This window comes from Limulus polyphemus, unplaced genomic scaffold, assembly GCF_000517525.1.
Source record: "Limulus polyphemus unplaced genomic scaffold, Limulus_polyphemus-2.1.2 Scaffold2707, whole genome shotgun sequence".
In the NCBI taxonomy this organism is placed as follows: Eukaryota; Metazoa; Arthropoda; class Merostomata; order Xiphosura; family Limulidae; genus Limulus; species Limulus polyphemus.
The window spans coordinates 2,642-16,192 of NW_013668317.1; the positions used below are offsets into that span (position 1 = coordinate 2,642).

At 31.8% G+C, this 13,551-nt stretch overlaps 1 protein-coding gene across 1 annotated transcript in view; it reads left to right on the forward strand.

Annotated features, from left to right (window-relative positions):
- Positions 1-13,551, forward strand: part of LOC106467692 (Fanconi anemia group I protein-like) — an 86,531-nt gene that overhangs the window by 1,486 nt on the left and 71,494 nt on the right. The window contains exons 3-4 of the mRNA XM_022395893.1: positions 3,241-3,363; positions 10,326-10,394. Coding sequence (XP_022251601.1) covers positions 3,241-3,363; positions 10,326-10,394 — 192 coding nt within the window. The remainder of the gene's footprint in view (positions 1-3,240; positions 3,364-10,325; positions 10,395-13,551) is intronic.

Below are 13,551 nucleotides of genomic sequence, written 5' to 3' on the forward strand. Positions count from 1 at the left end.
AAAAAACAAAAAAAAATATCATTAAGTTTTATTAGATTGTTAATCTATCTATGTGAGCATTTAGGGTTAAACATTTTATGAATTATTCCATAGAATATTGTTCATGTTTGTATGTTTTGGTAGTGTTAATAAAGGAATAATGGAAAATATCAGATGTTGATGCTTGATATCACTATTTGCAAAAAAAGTACATGATTAAAAAAGTAAGGTTATTTTTTTATCTAAACATCTTCCTATGAATTATTTTGAACTAAAAACATCATTTGTTGGCCAACATCAATGAAAATGCCTTACATTTAATCTAACCTAACTTCTTATTCATAATCTTCTGTATCTGATACCATAATTTGACACTGAAAGCACTGGATACAAACTTGACTGTGAGCTAAGCACTGTGATCTTAATGTTTTCAAGCTGATCATATTCGCCTTCACTGTTGTCCTCAGGTTAACTATTACTGGGACAGTCAGCCAATATCTGCTTGATTCTCTCACCTTCACTGTTGCCATTCATCTTCATACCTGATGATGACAAAACCTTGTTGAAACGTTGTACATTTGCTGTTTTGTTAAACTTATATTAAAGTTTTTCTTCATTACTCATTCAAGCCGTCTCCAACCATTATTAGTCTCAAAGTGGGTTCCTCGTCATCGAATACCTCAGTTTAGTAACATGGGGAATTTTGCTCCTCAAGCCACAAGAAACCATGTTTTGCTCTCAGTTCAGCTGGGGTAGAAATTGGAGATACTAAGTGTGTATTATATTGGCAGTTTTAGGAAGCTACCAGGAACAGCAAAGGTTTCAGTGCTGTCATCAGTTTGTGAGCTTGTTTAAAAAATTTTTTTGGGTAGAAAAAACCCCCCAAGGTATGAACATAGGGTTAAGAAGACATTCAAGAAACATCAAGCAATGGGTTGCAATCATATCATTTATTGTTAGATAAGATATTTTAGTGTTAGGTGTTTATGTGACAGAGGAAGCATGGAATTAAAAGATTATTGTACATATGCTTATTTTGAAGGCAATTTTAAAGTGGTAGTGAATGGGGGAAGCTAACAAGAAAATCTTATCTTCAGGGCTTTTTAGACCCTTGCTACTGGTTAGTAGCCTTGCACGTTACAGTTAGTTTTATTTCATAATTCTAAAGCATACCTAACTGTTATTTTAAGCGGTAATATATTTTCATGTTTTTGTCAGCCTTGCATAACTTGTGTTCACTCATTTTAAAGCAGGTTTATTGGTATCTTTATTTATGCTCATAGTATGTTAGTCTCATCTGCACACTACAGTAAATTCTATTTTATAATTCTAAAGCATACCTAACTGTTATTTTAAGTGGTAATGTATTTACATGTTTTTGTCAGCCTTGCATAACTTGTGTTCACTCATTTTAAAGCAGGTTCATCGGTATCTTTATTTATGCTCATTGTATGTTAGTCTCATCTGTATCTAACTCCCTCTACACGGGCTCAGGCAAATTGACTTACCACGTAGCCACATTGTACTCATTTAAAGTCACTATAGTTTTCAAACTACTAACTTTTAATATAGTATATATATTTTCACAAAATTTAGCAGACTTTCTGTAAACATTGTAAGTCTCTCACTTACAAAAAATCAGATTTCTAGTGAAGTGTTTTTAATAAACTGAAAAAAGATTTGTCCATGAATATATAGTCTTTTTTTTTTTACTAGTCTATGTGCAAAGTGATTTTCATGTTAAGATTAAAAATACTTCATCTCAAAAATCTCAAATTTCATTTGTGTAATCTATAAAACCTCCTAAATACATTTCAACTGTTGTGAGTTTAAAGCTATTTAGGAAAAACGAATGTAGTTTCATGTTACAATTTGAAGTCATTTTAAAAAGAAAAAAGGTTATTTAGAGTTATTTAGATTTTTTTTTTTTTGGTGGTTATGAGGTCAGTGAAATTTACCAACTTCATATAAAGTTAGGGCAGAGAAAATAACAGATAAATTATAATGTGTTACTAGAAAATGATGTTTTATAATTATTTAAGAGGTACTACCGATTACATAACTGAAATTTGAAAATTTTCAGATGAATAAAAGTACTTAGCACTTGGACTTGTCAGCTAAATGACTATACTTTCACGAAAAATTCTTTAGTAAAAATACTTAATTTTTTTGTACAAAAGACTTGTAATGTTTACCAAAAGTCTGTAAAATTTTCAAAATTTGTGAAGATACATGTACTGTATTAACAGTTATAGTATGGAAATTGTAATGAATCTGTGTGGAAAACGTTAATTTGCTGCCAGGTTGATTCAAGCATGCAATGTAACAGAACCACAGTATGAGGGATCCCTTGGAGCTCTGTGAAGTTGCATGTGCCTAAAACACTAACAGTTGCCATGATGCTCATAATGAAACACATTTTTGTTAATTCATTCGACTTCAGACAGAAGCAGGAGTACTTTGATAGGTGTTACTGTCATTAAATGTTTGTAGCTGAATGCTTGTTATACATACATAAATATATAAAGTTATCATGGCATATTTTATAAATGTAATGAAGGTAAGTCAGGGATCAGTATTGTTTATTTGTTGAATTTCATGCAAAGCTATTTAAGAGCTATCTATGGCAGTTATCACTCATTTTGAAGTGGTAGACGAGTGGGAATGCAGCTAGTCATTGCTACCTGCTTTTGACTCTTGAGTTAATTTCATCAAATATTGTGATTTATTATTACTTTGTAACATTCTCACAGCTGAAAAGGTGATGGGTTTGGATCCTGCAACTTGCAGATTGTGAGTCAATTGTCCTAACCACCAAGCTATATTAAGCCCAGAGATCAGTAACATTCATTATCAGATGAAATACTTTTGTTAACAGGTGTTATTATTGAAAATAGATAACTTGTAACTAATAGAAATAGATCATATATAGAAGCTATAGTGTTTTGAAACTATATTTTAGTACATGGCTTAGGTAACAAATTATTATTATTAATGTTATTATGTACTTTTGTTTTTATAAACTATTAGTGGAATAAGCCAAATATTATTTAGATATCTAGTAAATGCAGTTTCTTTAGCATTTTATTTTTGTTCATAAAATATTTTTATCTTCGAAAATTACTGTGGACAGTTATGCTATAATGAACACAAATAAATGGTTAAAATTTTTCAATAAAAGTTCTCATTAAACTATTTTCAATATACTAATATATAACATAATTAGAATTTTCATAGATAATTAATTTTTATGGGAAACAGATAAGAGTTGATGTGCATACAGGATGCAGCATTGGGTCCAATGAAGCTGTTTGCTTAGAACTTCTGGGAACATTGAGGAGAGCTCTTACTCAACAGGCAGATGTGAGGAATCTTTTATATCAGGTATGCATCTGTATTAGGTTGAAGATAAAAATCTGAAAACATTTTCAAATGAAACTGTTTAAATTTAATTGAAAGGGTATTAAAACTAAAGGGACACAGTTTTTCTCATAAGTTCTAATAGAATAATGGGGGCATCATTGCCACACTTTTAATATTGAAAATTACAGAGAGACCATCTTAAAGAAATACTTTCCCCAAACAAGAGCTAGTTTCTACACTGTTGAACAATCAGTTGACTATATAGATGTTGTTGAACAAATACAGCTTTCACCAATGCTATAAAATGAACAACTACTTGTACTGATACTGATCAAGAATTCACCCACCAAAGAATTGTATTGAACACATCACCCACTTCCATCATTGCTCTTCAAAAACTACATTTACCAGCACTGTTGAATAAACAAAAACATTTGCACTAGAGCTATTGAACAAACAGTTAATTGTTCCCAAAGTTAAGAACAAAATAGCCATTCACTCCAATGCTGTTGAGCAAACAACCATTTTTATTAGTGCTATTGTAAAAACTACTGTTATCATTGGTTTTGAACAACCACTTGCACCAGTTCTATTCAGTTAATAAGTTTGTGTACAAAATAACTATATTTACTTCAATTTTGTTAAATACACATCTAATGCTGTCGTAAAAACTACTTTTACCAATGCTGTTGAATAATCACTTGGACTATTTCTCTTGGGCTAACAAACACTTGTTCTTGTGCTGCTGAACAAACAACTTATACCAATGCTAGTTGCTGGCTAATGACCACTTACACCAGTTCTGTTTAATTAATAATTGCTCCAACAGGTACGTGTATCTGAAAAAAAACCAAAAAAAACAGCATAAAACAACCACATGCACTAATTCTGTTGAACAAAAAAACACTTGTGTTAGTTCTCTTGAACGACCAACCAACCAACTACAATCACTCGTGCTATTCAACATATAACAAGTCGAACATTTACTTGCATAATTGCTGTTGAACAAACCACCACTTGCAACAGACAAACAAAAACAAAGTATCTACACGATACTACTGAGCAAAATAAGCATTTGTACTAATGGTGTTTAACAAACCCTCATACCCAGTAATTCTGTTGGACAAACAACTGTTGCTTGGATACATTTGATCATAAATTATCTTGGACTGATTCTGTTTAACAAAGAATCACTTACAAGGTTTCTAAAAATAAATGACCATTTACACTAGTGCTATATAAAACAAACCACTTGAGCAATTGCTGTTGGAAAAGCACATTTTTTTCATCAATGCTTCTGTCCAAACAGCCCAAAGTGTTTGGCTGTGATATATGTGATGTGGTATTTGCAGGTGTACTGATTCCCCCTAAGAGTAATCAGGTAGGATTGACAGGATAACTAGAGGTTTGATCTGGAAATGTGATACAAGAATGCAAGAGTTAAGCTCTGTTCTCTTTCTTTGACTGAGCTTGTGTAAAAGGAAAGAGACTGAACATACTGTAAAATTAAATTTAACAATCTTTATTTACTCAACTAATAGAATCAAAGATCATGAGTTTGTATGTATGTACACCAAGGACAGTTACCCTACTGAAAAAAAGTAAGTCTAAATTAGTTGTTTTGCCAAAAACAATCTCTCCTTCTCTCTGTCCCAGACTGAGAAAACATTGTTTCAACTGTCTGAGGGCAGTTTTGCTACCCATGAGACTGTTGGGTATTCCCATGTAAAAATAAAGGAGGATATGTTCTTGAGTTATCACCTGACTTGCCAGTGGAAATGCTCTGCCTCTTTCTACTTAGAATAACTCACATTACAGTGACTTTTCCCATGAGAAAAGTATATGTGACACCACCATTGAATAACTCAATACCATCGTAATTGAGGTGATATGATCTTAGCTGACATCTGGACCAATTTCCTAAGTTAAATCTATATACCTAAAGTATGCATTTAAAATCACCTGAAATAATCATGGTTTGGTCAGTAAAGCAGTGTAACTTTGTCTTGCTCTTATAGAACACTTACAAAATCTGACACATAAACAAAACAGAGATAATAACCTCATACAGGATACTAACAATCTTTAACACTAAGTTACAATACTAAATAAAATAAGTTTGAACAACAAAATACAAAATAAAACCCATTTTGTATTGAATACAAAGGAAATCTTTTGAAACACAAATAAAAAGCCAAGCATATAAACATCGAAAGTAGGAGCTAAGAAAAGTCTCACATGTTGTCAACATTAAATTAAAACCCTTATACCATCAGTTAAACAATAGTCAAACATGTTAAAATGCAGAAGTGTCAAATAACTCTTTTGCTTTGGCTGGGCTAAAGTGCACATCACAACCTTTTACAGAAGTACATTCAAAATTTAATTAAACAACTTCAGTATCAATATATATCAATAAACATTACCTGAAAATATAGTTTAAAACACAGTTTTTTATATTATTTATGTTTTAATTTTATTTTTCTTTGTAACATGAATCATTTTAGCTGTGAATTCTTCACTTCAGAATTTTCTAACTTCTAGAATAGGCTGCTGTAGTTTCCAACCAATTAGAAACAAAAACTTAAAAATTGAACCTCCTACATCTATATTTGCTACAAAATCAAAAAGTTTGTCAAACACAGCAGAGAAGTCCTTCCCTGCTTTCTCTGCTTTCAAGATCGTTTTGTAAATCAACTTTACAAGGTTGATGGATGTTTCTATAACCAATAGAATATTGCAGATATTTATTTTTGGATACTATAGAATAATTACCATAGTTTTATCACAATGAACTTAATAATCCTGGCCAAACCTATAACAGAAATTATTTTAACCTACTTAGAAAACCAGATAAATTATAGTAGTTTTGAGACATTCTATTCTAGTGACTGATACATGTTTGTGTGTTCTAAGATACATATTTGAAAACTACATGAATTATTGATTGGAGACCCAGATATGTAATATTCACTAAGGCTTACAGGCAGTTACAATACTATGCAAAGATCCATGATGTTTATATAAAGTCTATGGGAAACAACTGATGGTCTTTTGCTGTGATTTCTTGCTTTTGATGGAGTCTTGTAACCGAAATTACAGATATTAAAACAATAATATAAAGAAAAACAAGTGTAGAAAGTTTAAAGATGATATTGAAAATCTTTTTCAAATGATGCATTCAAATAAAAAGAAAACAGGTGTTATTTATTTTATTTGCTTGATGATTTTGCTACAGTTACTTTTAGACTAGAGAAAATATAAGATAGAATATTGTTTTGTTGAAAAAACTTTATATTCATTTAGGAGGTTCTAGAAGTTATGTAAATGAAATAGTAAAAACTAACATGAAGATCACCTTTCACTCAGACTTACTCAGTAAATTCTTCATAACTCGCAAACATCTCTGATAGCCAACAGTGTAACGAACATTTGTATATACATTTGACTTTTTTAAATATATTATTTCTAAACAAGTGGACTGTGTGCTGTTTGTTTATTGTTGAAATTTATCGCCAACAACCCACAGACACCTACTGTAAAGAATTCAGCCAATATATAAATGATCTGACAATGAAAAATAAATAAAACAAGATCAAATATAATAAAACATGGTACAGTACAAATTAATCTTTTTTATTAAAAACAGAAGAGGAAACACATTTTCATGACATGCAAAAATTATTTATAATGTAAAATAAAGCATGTTAGAACAAACGTAGATACATCACAATACAAAGTACAACCCTACATAATACCATGCTAAAATGAAACAAAAGAACCCTAAAAACAGAACGCATTTATGATACAAAATAAAACATTACTGCTGAGAGAAACAACAAAAGTAAAACAAATCACAAATGATACTGAAGTATTTACACTGAAGTTCATAAACGAATGTTTTACAGTAGTTACAATGTGTACTCATTGGTTCAAGATTAAAATCTATCATACCTCTATTGAAGTCCCATGAGCAGATTCTCCTGTGTGATAATTTTTTACTGGCTGCAGCAGTTTTTCAGATGATCTCCCCAGGCTTCATTCAATCTCATACTTGACCATCAATCAGCAGTAATACCCATTGTTAATATTGCCATTGTAGCATCTAACACAGCTATTCTGTAACCAGTTCCTTCATTACTGTGTGGCTGCTGTACTAAACAGATCTACAGACCCAGTAGGTAAGAAATGGGTGGCATAACTGCAAAGATTGGTTCCTACACAAATAACTGAAACAGTCTAACCACCACACAAAAGCCAATCTCTAGCTTCTGACCATGGAAATCCAATAATATCAACAATTAGACTCCTTTTTTTTTACTTTCCAGGCACAAGTTTAGTACAGATCAGAAAATACTGAGTAAAACTGCTTACAGAATATTTCAATTTGTATGATTGAAAACAGATAAGTCAAGTTAAACAGGGATTATTACATTTAAATTCATATTCTGTACTGAGAAAATAAAACTCTAACTGCAAATAAAGGGTGTATTGAAGAGATCTACTAGTATCCCATGGTCTGCTCTATGAAAATTCCACTACTACTCACTTTACAGGGTGAGTGATTTTCACAAAATGTTGAAGAAATATTTCACCTGAGAAAATTGCTCGATAGCTTATTAAGTAAGAGTTTCAATGGCCTTTTGGTTCCATTAATCTTACCATCCTAACTTTAACAATCAGTTGGTGATCACATAACCTAGCACATTCATTTCACTGTGAAACACCACATGATAGCTTGGAGAGCATGAAATGACAATCAACTGACTGTCCTAATGTTTGGTGTGGCAGTTAATCCCAGTCTTATCAGTCAGGAGGTTACCGTTTCAGATGACCATCAAAACTATCTTGCATCTCCTCTTGAAATGCTTTGTCTTTTTGACTCATTTTACAGCTGAGATAAGTATCTTCTACATATTCTTCTTTGTCAGTCTCAAACTCTGAGATCTGGTCCAACTAGTTCATTAGAGGCTTGTCAGTAACATAAAGTCTCAGTTTGTTGATGTGCTCCACATGCTTATGGGCATTTCTCAACTTCTGTATTTCGCATTTTGTTGGACCAAGTTGTCAGTGGATGGGAAAACAACCCATTCAGCCATAACTGACCTGCCTCCATGCACATATCAAAGGCACACCCTGTGTTAACTATGATATCTTCATTTCTTGACTGTTATGTTGTAACCCATCTTCTACCTTATAGTAGCTTTTCCTCATTGTTGACAAGCAAACTCGTGTTCATACATCTTCATCTTTTTTATCATTACAGCATACTCGTATCTATTGGAATGCTGTGTTTTGAAAAATAGAACTTAAGTTTTGTTCAATAATATTACTGTGGAGTTTTCAGGCATGGTTAGCAACAGCTGCTTTTTAAGATATCAAAAATATTGCACTATAAAATTTGTTCATGTACCCTTGTTTTCATTGTTCCTCCTCATTCACTAGCATGGTTCTTACTGTAGTGACAAACTAAACAATATGCTACTCCTTTTCAATTTTTATATTATATAGGAATGTTTTACTTTTATTACTTTTGGTCTTGATTTTAAAGTTGCACACTATTGAATGAAAGTTGAGATCTATTTTTTTAAACAAACTGTTCCAAGTTGGAATGATAAAAAAGAAAACAAATTAACCAGCTACAGTCATAAACTGGGCATTTGTCATGTAGAGGATGTTTTGTTATAAAGAAATCTGGTGTGTGTAACTTTATGAGTTATTTCTCATATAACTGCTTTTGATGTATATTAATCTGCAAGTTCTTATAATTATATCAGATGTGAATTGTAGTTTGATTTCAAAGTATTATTTAATGCATTGCTGTTGTTAAACAATATTAGTATTTCACGTGCTTCTCAATCACAAACATCTTGTTGTTTACTTTTACTGTAAGTTACTTTAAAAAGCTGCAACTAAAGGTTTGCTTATGAAGTAAAAAAATTAATGGGACATATTTTTGTCTAAGTTTTCCCCCTTATTTGCTTACCTACTTAATGAGTGTGAAAGAATATACTCACAATCAGTATGAAAAAAAGACGCATCAAACAATTCATAATTCTGAAAAACAAAAATATAAATTGCCTCATCCATTAAACCACCAGTGTTTTCTTGAAAATGCATCGTGACTTGAATATTATAACTACCACACTCATCCTACAGGAATGAAATATTTGATAAAATAATTAACTCTTTTGCTATTTCCATGGTGGATTACACCCATCACTTGACACCAAAGCTGAAATAATAAAAAAGATAAAAGTTGACCAACTATGGGCATAAACAGGGATTGCGAGAATGAAGATATTCACTAGTTGATTTGATAAAAATGTAACTTTGATTATTTTTGTTCATATATTTGTATAGGTTCTTAAATATATATTGATTATAAAATATTGTTTAATGTATTGTTGTTGTTAAGCCATGTACAATAATGTATCTCATTTTTACTCCAAATGTCATTTATGTTTCAAAGCTTTATTCATTCAAGCCTGGAAAAAAGTAAATAGAAATGTGGCATATTGTTATGCAAGTATATTCTGTAACTTATGCTTTACGAAATAAACAAACAAGATTGGTTACACTTGTTAAAACCAAGACAAATTGTGCAACAGTACTGATGAGAAAAGAAGAAAGTTATGAAAAATTGTAATCTTAAAATTTACCAGAGTTAGTTTGTTAGTTAAAATTCAGAGTAGGTAAAAGTAATAACACTGATGGAAAGTAACAGGTGAAAAATAAACATATAAGAATTTACTAATGTTACCAAAAAAATGAAATGAAAACGAGACAATCTAGCTTTCAGGATAGAGACCTTGAAGTTCAGTTATTTTATGTTTTACAGTGATTCAAGTTTAAGGTTAAGAGGTATATATTTTAGTTTAATTTCCTTCTGCATGAAAGTGTGCATCATAAAAAAAGTACTTGAACAACATTTACCTTTAAGTCTGTTTTTGTTTCATTTAAAACTGTTTACTATGAACCAGGGGCTGAATGAAGTCCTTTGCAAAAACCCTCAAATTTCTGAAGCTATTTTGGAACTCCTTATGGCCCAGGTAAGTTAAATCTAAAAAAAAAAACTTTATCATGTTTTGATCCGAGTATTTTATAAGCATTTTGCTGAAGGGAAAAATAAAAGTCAGTTGATATTATTTTCATCATAAAAGTTACATTCCACTTGGTAATCATGTTAAAGAGAATGATCTTTAGCTATATTAAGACATAAAAGCTGCATTTTGTTTTCCACATTCTTTTACTTATTTAGTTCACAAGCTTTCATTTACTTTAGTTGAAGACTTGAAAAGATAACTAAGAAAAACATGAAGAGAAAGCCTTGATCTTTCTCTTAATATATAAATATATATAACCTGTGTTGTGAACCTACTTCAATATGTGATGTTTAGCCATTTTAATTAAGTTATATAACAATCGTTATAATATTAAATTTTAATTACATTTAACTTTATTGTATTATAATTTTTATGTAAATACCATATGATTTGGACCTAATATGCTGCTTAAGTAGGTTAGCAGACTTCAACCAACTTAGTTTGAAATTTCATCCATGTAGAAAAATTTATAATAGGAGATTGGATAATGTGTCATTTTTAACATTGTAACAGTTTCTTATTTAACATGGATCTTAGAACTTTTAATCCCAGTTTTATAATTAACTTAATAAAATACTGAAAAAAAGCTGTGTAAGTAATTTATGCTGTTGAAGATTGAAGTGGTATTGTCAAGGTTTGTTGGTTTAAGATTAGACCCAGTTTGACAATTGCTGTCCTCTCTTAGATTTGTGATTGCTCTTCCTTTTTGGTTTGATTAACTATTACAGAGTTCTCAACTATTACAGATGTTATGAGTTCTCAGGTTTTTCATGAGTATATTCTTTTATATGAACACATAACCACCTAATGGTAAAGCCTACATATTATTTCCCCTTGTCACAATTGTAAATTTTTAAATGACAAATGATAGCTTATTCTTAGAAATGATATTCTGAAAAAGAAAATATATTTCATATATTTAAACTTAGAAACACATTTGCTTTGTATTTGTTGATAGACTCATGCCCAGCATTGTAGCTTGCTTCTTTCTTATGCATTGTGCTTGTTGTCATACATGTGGTAACACTGTTATTATTATTATGTTTTTTTAGATACATCAAATTTCCAAAACAGTACCACCAACCCTCAACTCACCTATAGCTATCTTGAGCATCATTCGCCCTCTAGGCATTGGTAAACATTTTAAAAATGCACCAATCTTTTATACCCCCTATATTTTTGCGTCGTTTCAGCAACATGTGCTGATCATGTGACCACCCTCCACCAATCCCATTGTGTCCTCTATACTACCGCAGGTATCTCCCTCTACCCTTGCGGCACAATCCTAACTTTCTCAATTGGCAATTCTCGTGAATAGATGTGTGTTTTATGTTTTTCATGTGACTGCGCTATTTTTAATTATGCTTGATCACCAATCAATATGAGTTTCAAGTTCAAGTTTCTACTTGTTCGTAGTTGAGATGTTTCTGTTTCCCAAATTCTACTTCATGTGAATTCGGGTTTCTTATGGTAGTTGATAATTGTCCCACCATAAGTAGACAGCGATTATGACTCTAGGGCTTTATTCGGTCCTGGCAAGTGAAAGTAAGTTTTCTCGGGGTAATCTCGTTTCCCCCACACCAAACTTCTTAGGCACTGGATCTACAGATCCCAGCCATGGCATTTGGATTTATTTCCATGCCAGGCCCTAAAAAGGCCCGTTTATTTTGATGCTTTGTCAGCAATAAGTTCTGGACTTATCTTCTTCTCTAACACTCCAGCCTGCCTTGACTTTGCCTTTGCATCTGCTCACCAGCCTCAAGATAGATAGAATTAAAAAAAACAAAAACAACAACAGCTCAGTTAGAATTTGCTCACTTGGCTCTAATAAACCAGTAACCATCAGTAATTTGTAATCTATAGTCTCGTGTTGGGTGAAGGAAGATTGCTTAATCTTTGAACACTTTGATGATTAATTATTTGTTTAGAATTAATTAATTTTACATCAAAGCAACTGCCAAAGCAAGCAAGCACTTGCTTGGCTTCAGTCTGAGGTTTCACGATGTCTGCTGAGAAAGCACAGACTTTCATTCGTGGGGAGTTTGTGTACTACGTTCGGCCAGCAATTTTTTACCTTTCAAGATAAGCATTGTTCTATTTATCAGGTGATCTGTGGTAAGTTTTTCAGTGTGTATTTTACACTCCCTGTAGATATACCCATGTTCAATGAGTTTATGTGAGCTTGAATGTATGGATCTAATTTCTGCACTCAATAATTTATGTCATTCATGTATTCTCTGGTCAATGTTGTGTAAGTTCAAATTTTATCCTTTTTTTACCATCAAGGTTACTTTAGTTTACAATTTGCATTTAGAGTTGATTTCTTGCATTAATTTTGGTTTAATATTTTACATTTTATCATTGTTAATGTTATTAAGTTATAAGTTGTTTTTTTTTGTATCTTTACCACAAGTCACTTCTAATTGGGGATAAGTTTTGAGTCAACCTTTGTTTTTGTTAACTAGGTGCCTTTTTGTTTTCCTTTTCTTTAGGGTAAGTTTTCTTTTCGTGTCCTTTAACTTATAGTTTCTTTGAATCTACTTCTACGTTCTATGTTTAAGGGTTGTCTATCTTACCAGTCCCTTTAATGATTTTGTACATTTAGGTGTTCCTTATTTTTTTAGGTTGATTTTCCTAATTTTGCAGGTGTGTTACTTTTAAGGTCTTTGCAGCCTACACATTTTTTGTGTTTTTGTTAGTTCATTAATTCTGTGTACTTTCTTCAAATTCTGTAGTTTATGTGTCATTTTTGGGTACAATTAATGTCAGTTCTATTCTTTTTATGAGTTCTCTATGAGGTTTTTTGACTTCCATTTTGCTTCCCCTAGACTCACTTCCCAGATCTCCTCCTATCCTCCTCAGGATCGTACCTTGTCTGTTCATGTCCTACAACACAAATGCACTATCTAATGTGTGGAGCCCCTCAACTAGAAGTTTGCTCCTGTCCTTCTTTTTTTTGTCTATACATGGGGGTTTAAAGTCCCTTTTTTTATCTGTTCTGGCTGTATGCTTATCTGCAGTTGCCTTGCTTCACCATGGAATCCTACCTCTCACTTTGGTGGGTTTTTATGTCCCAGTGTCAACTTTTTTCTTCAGTTCCTTT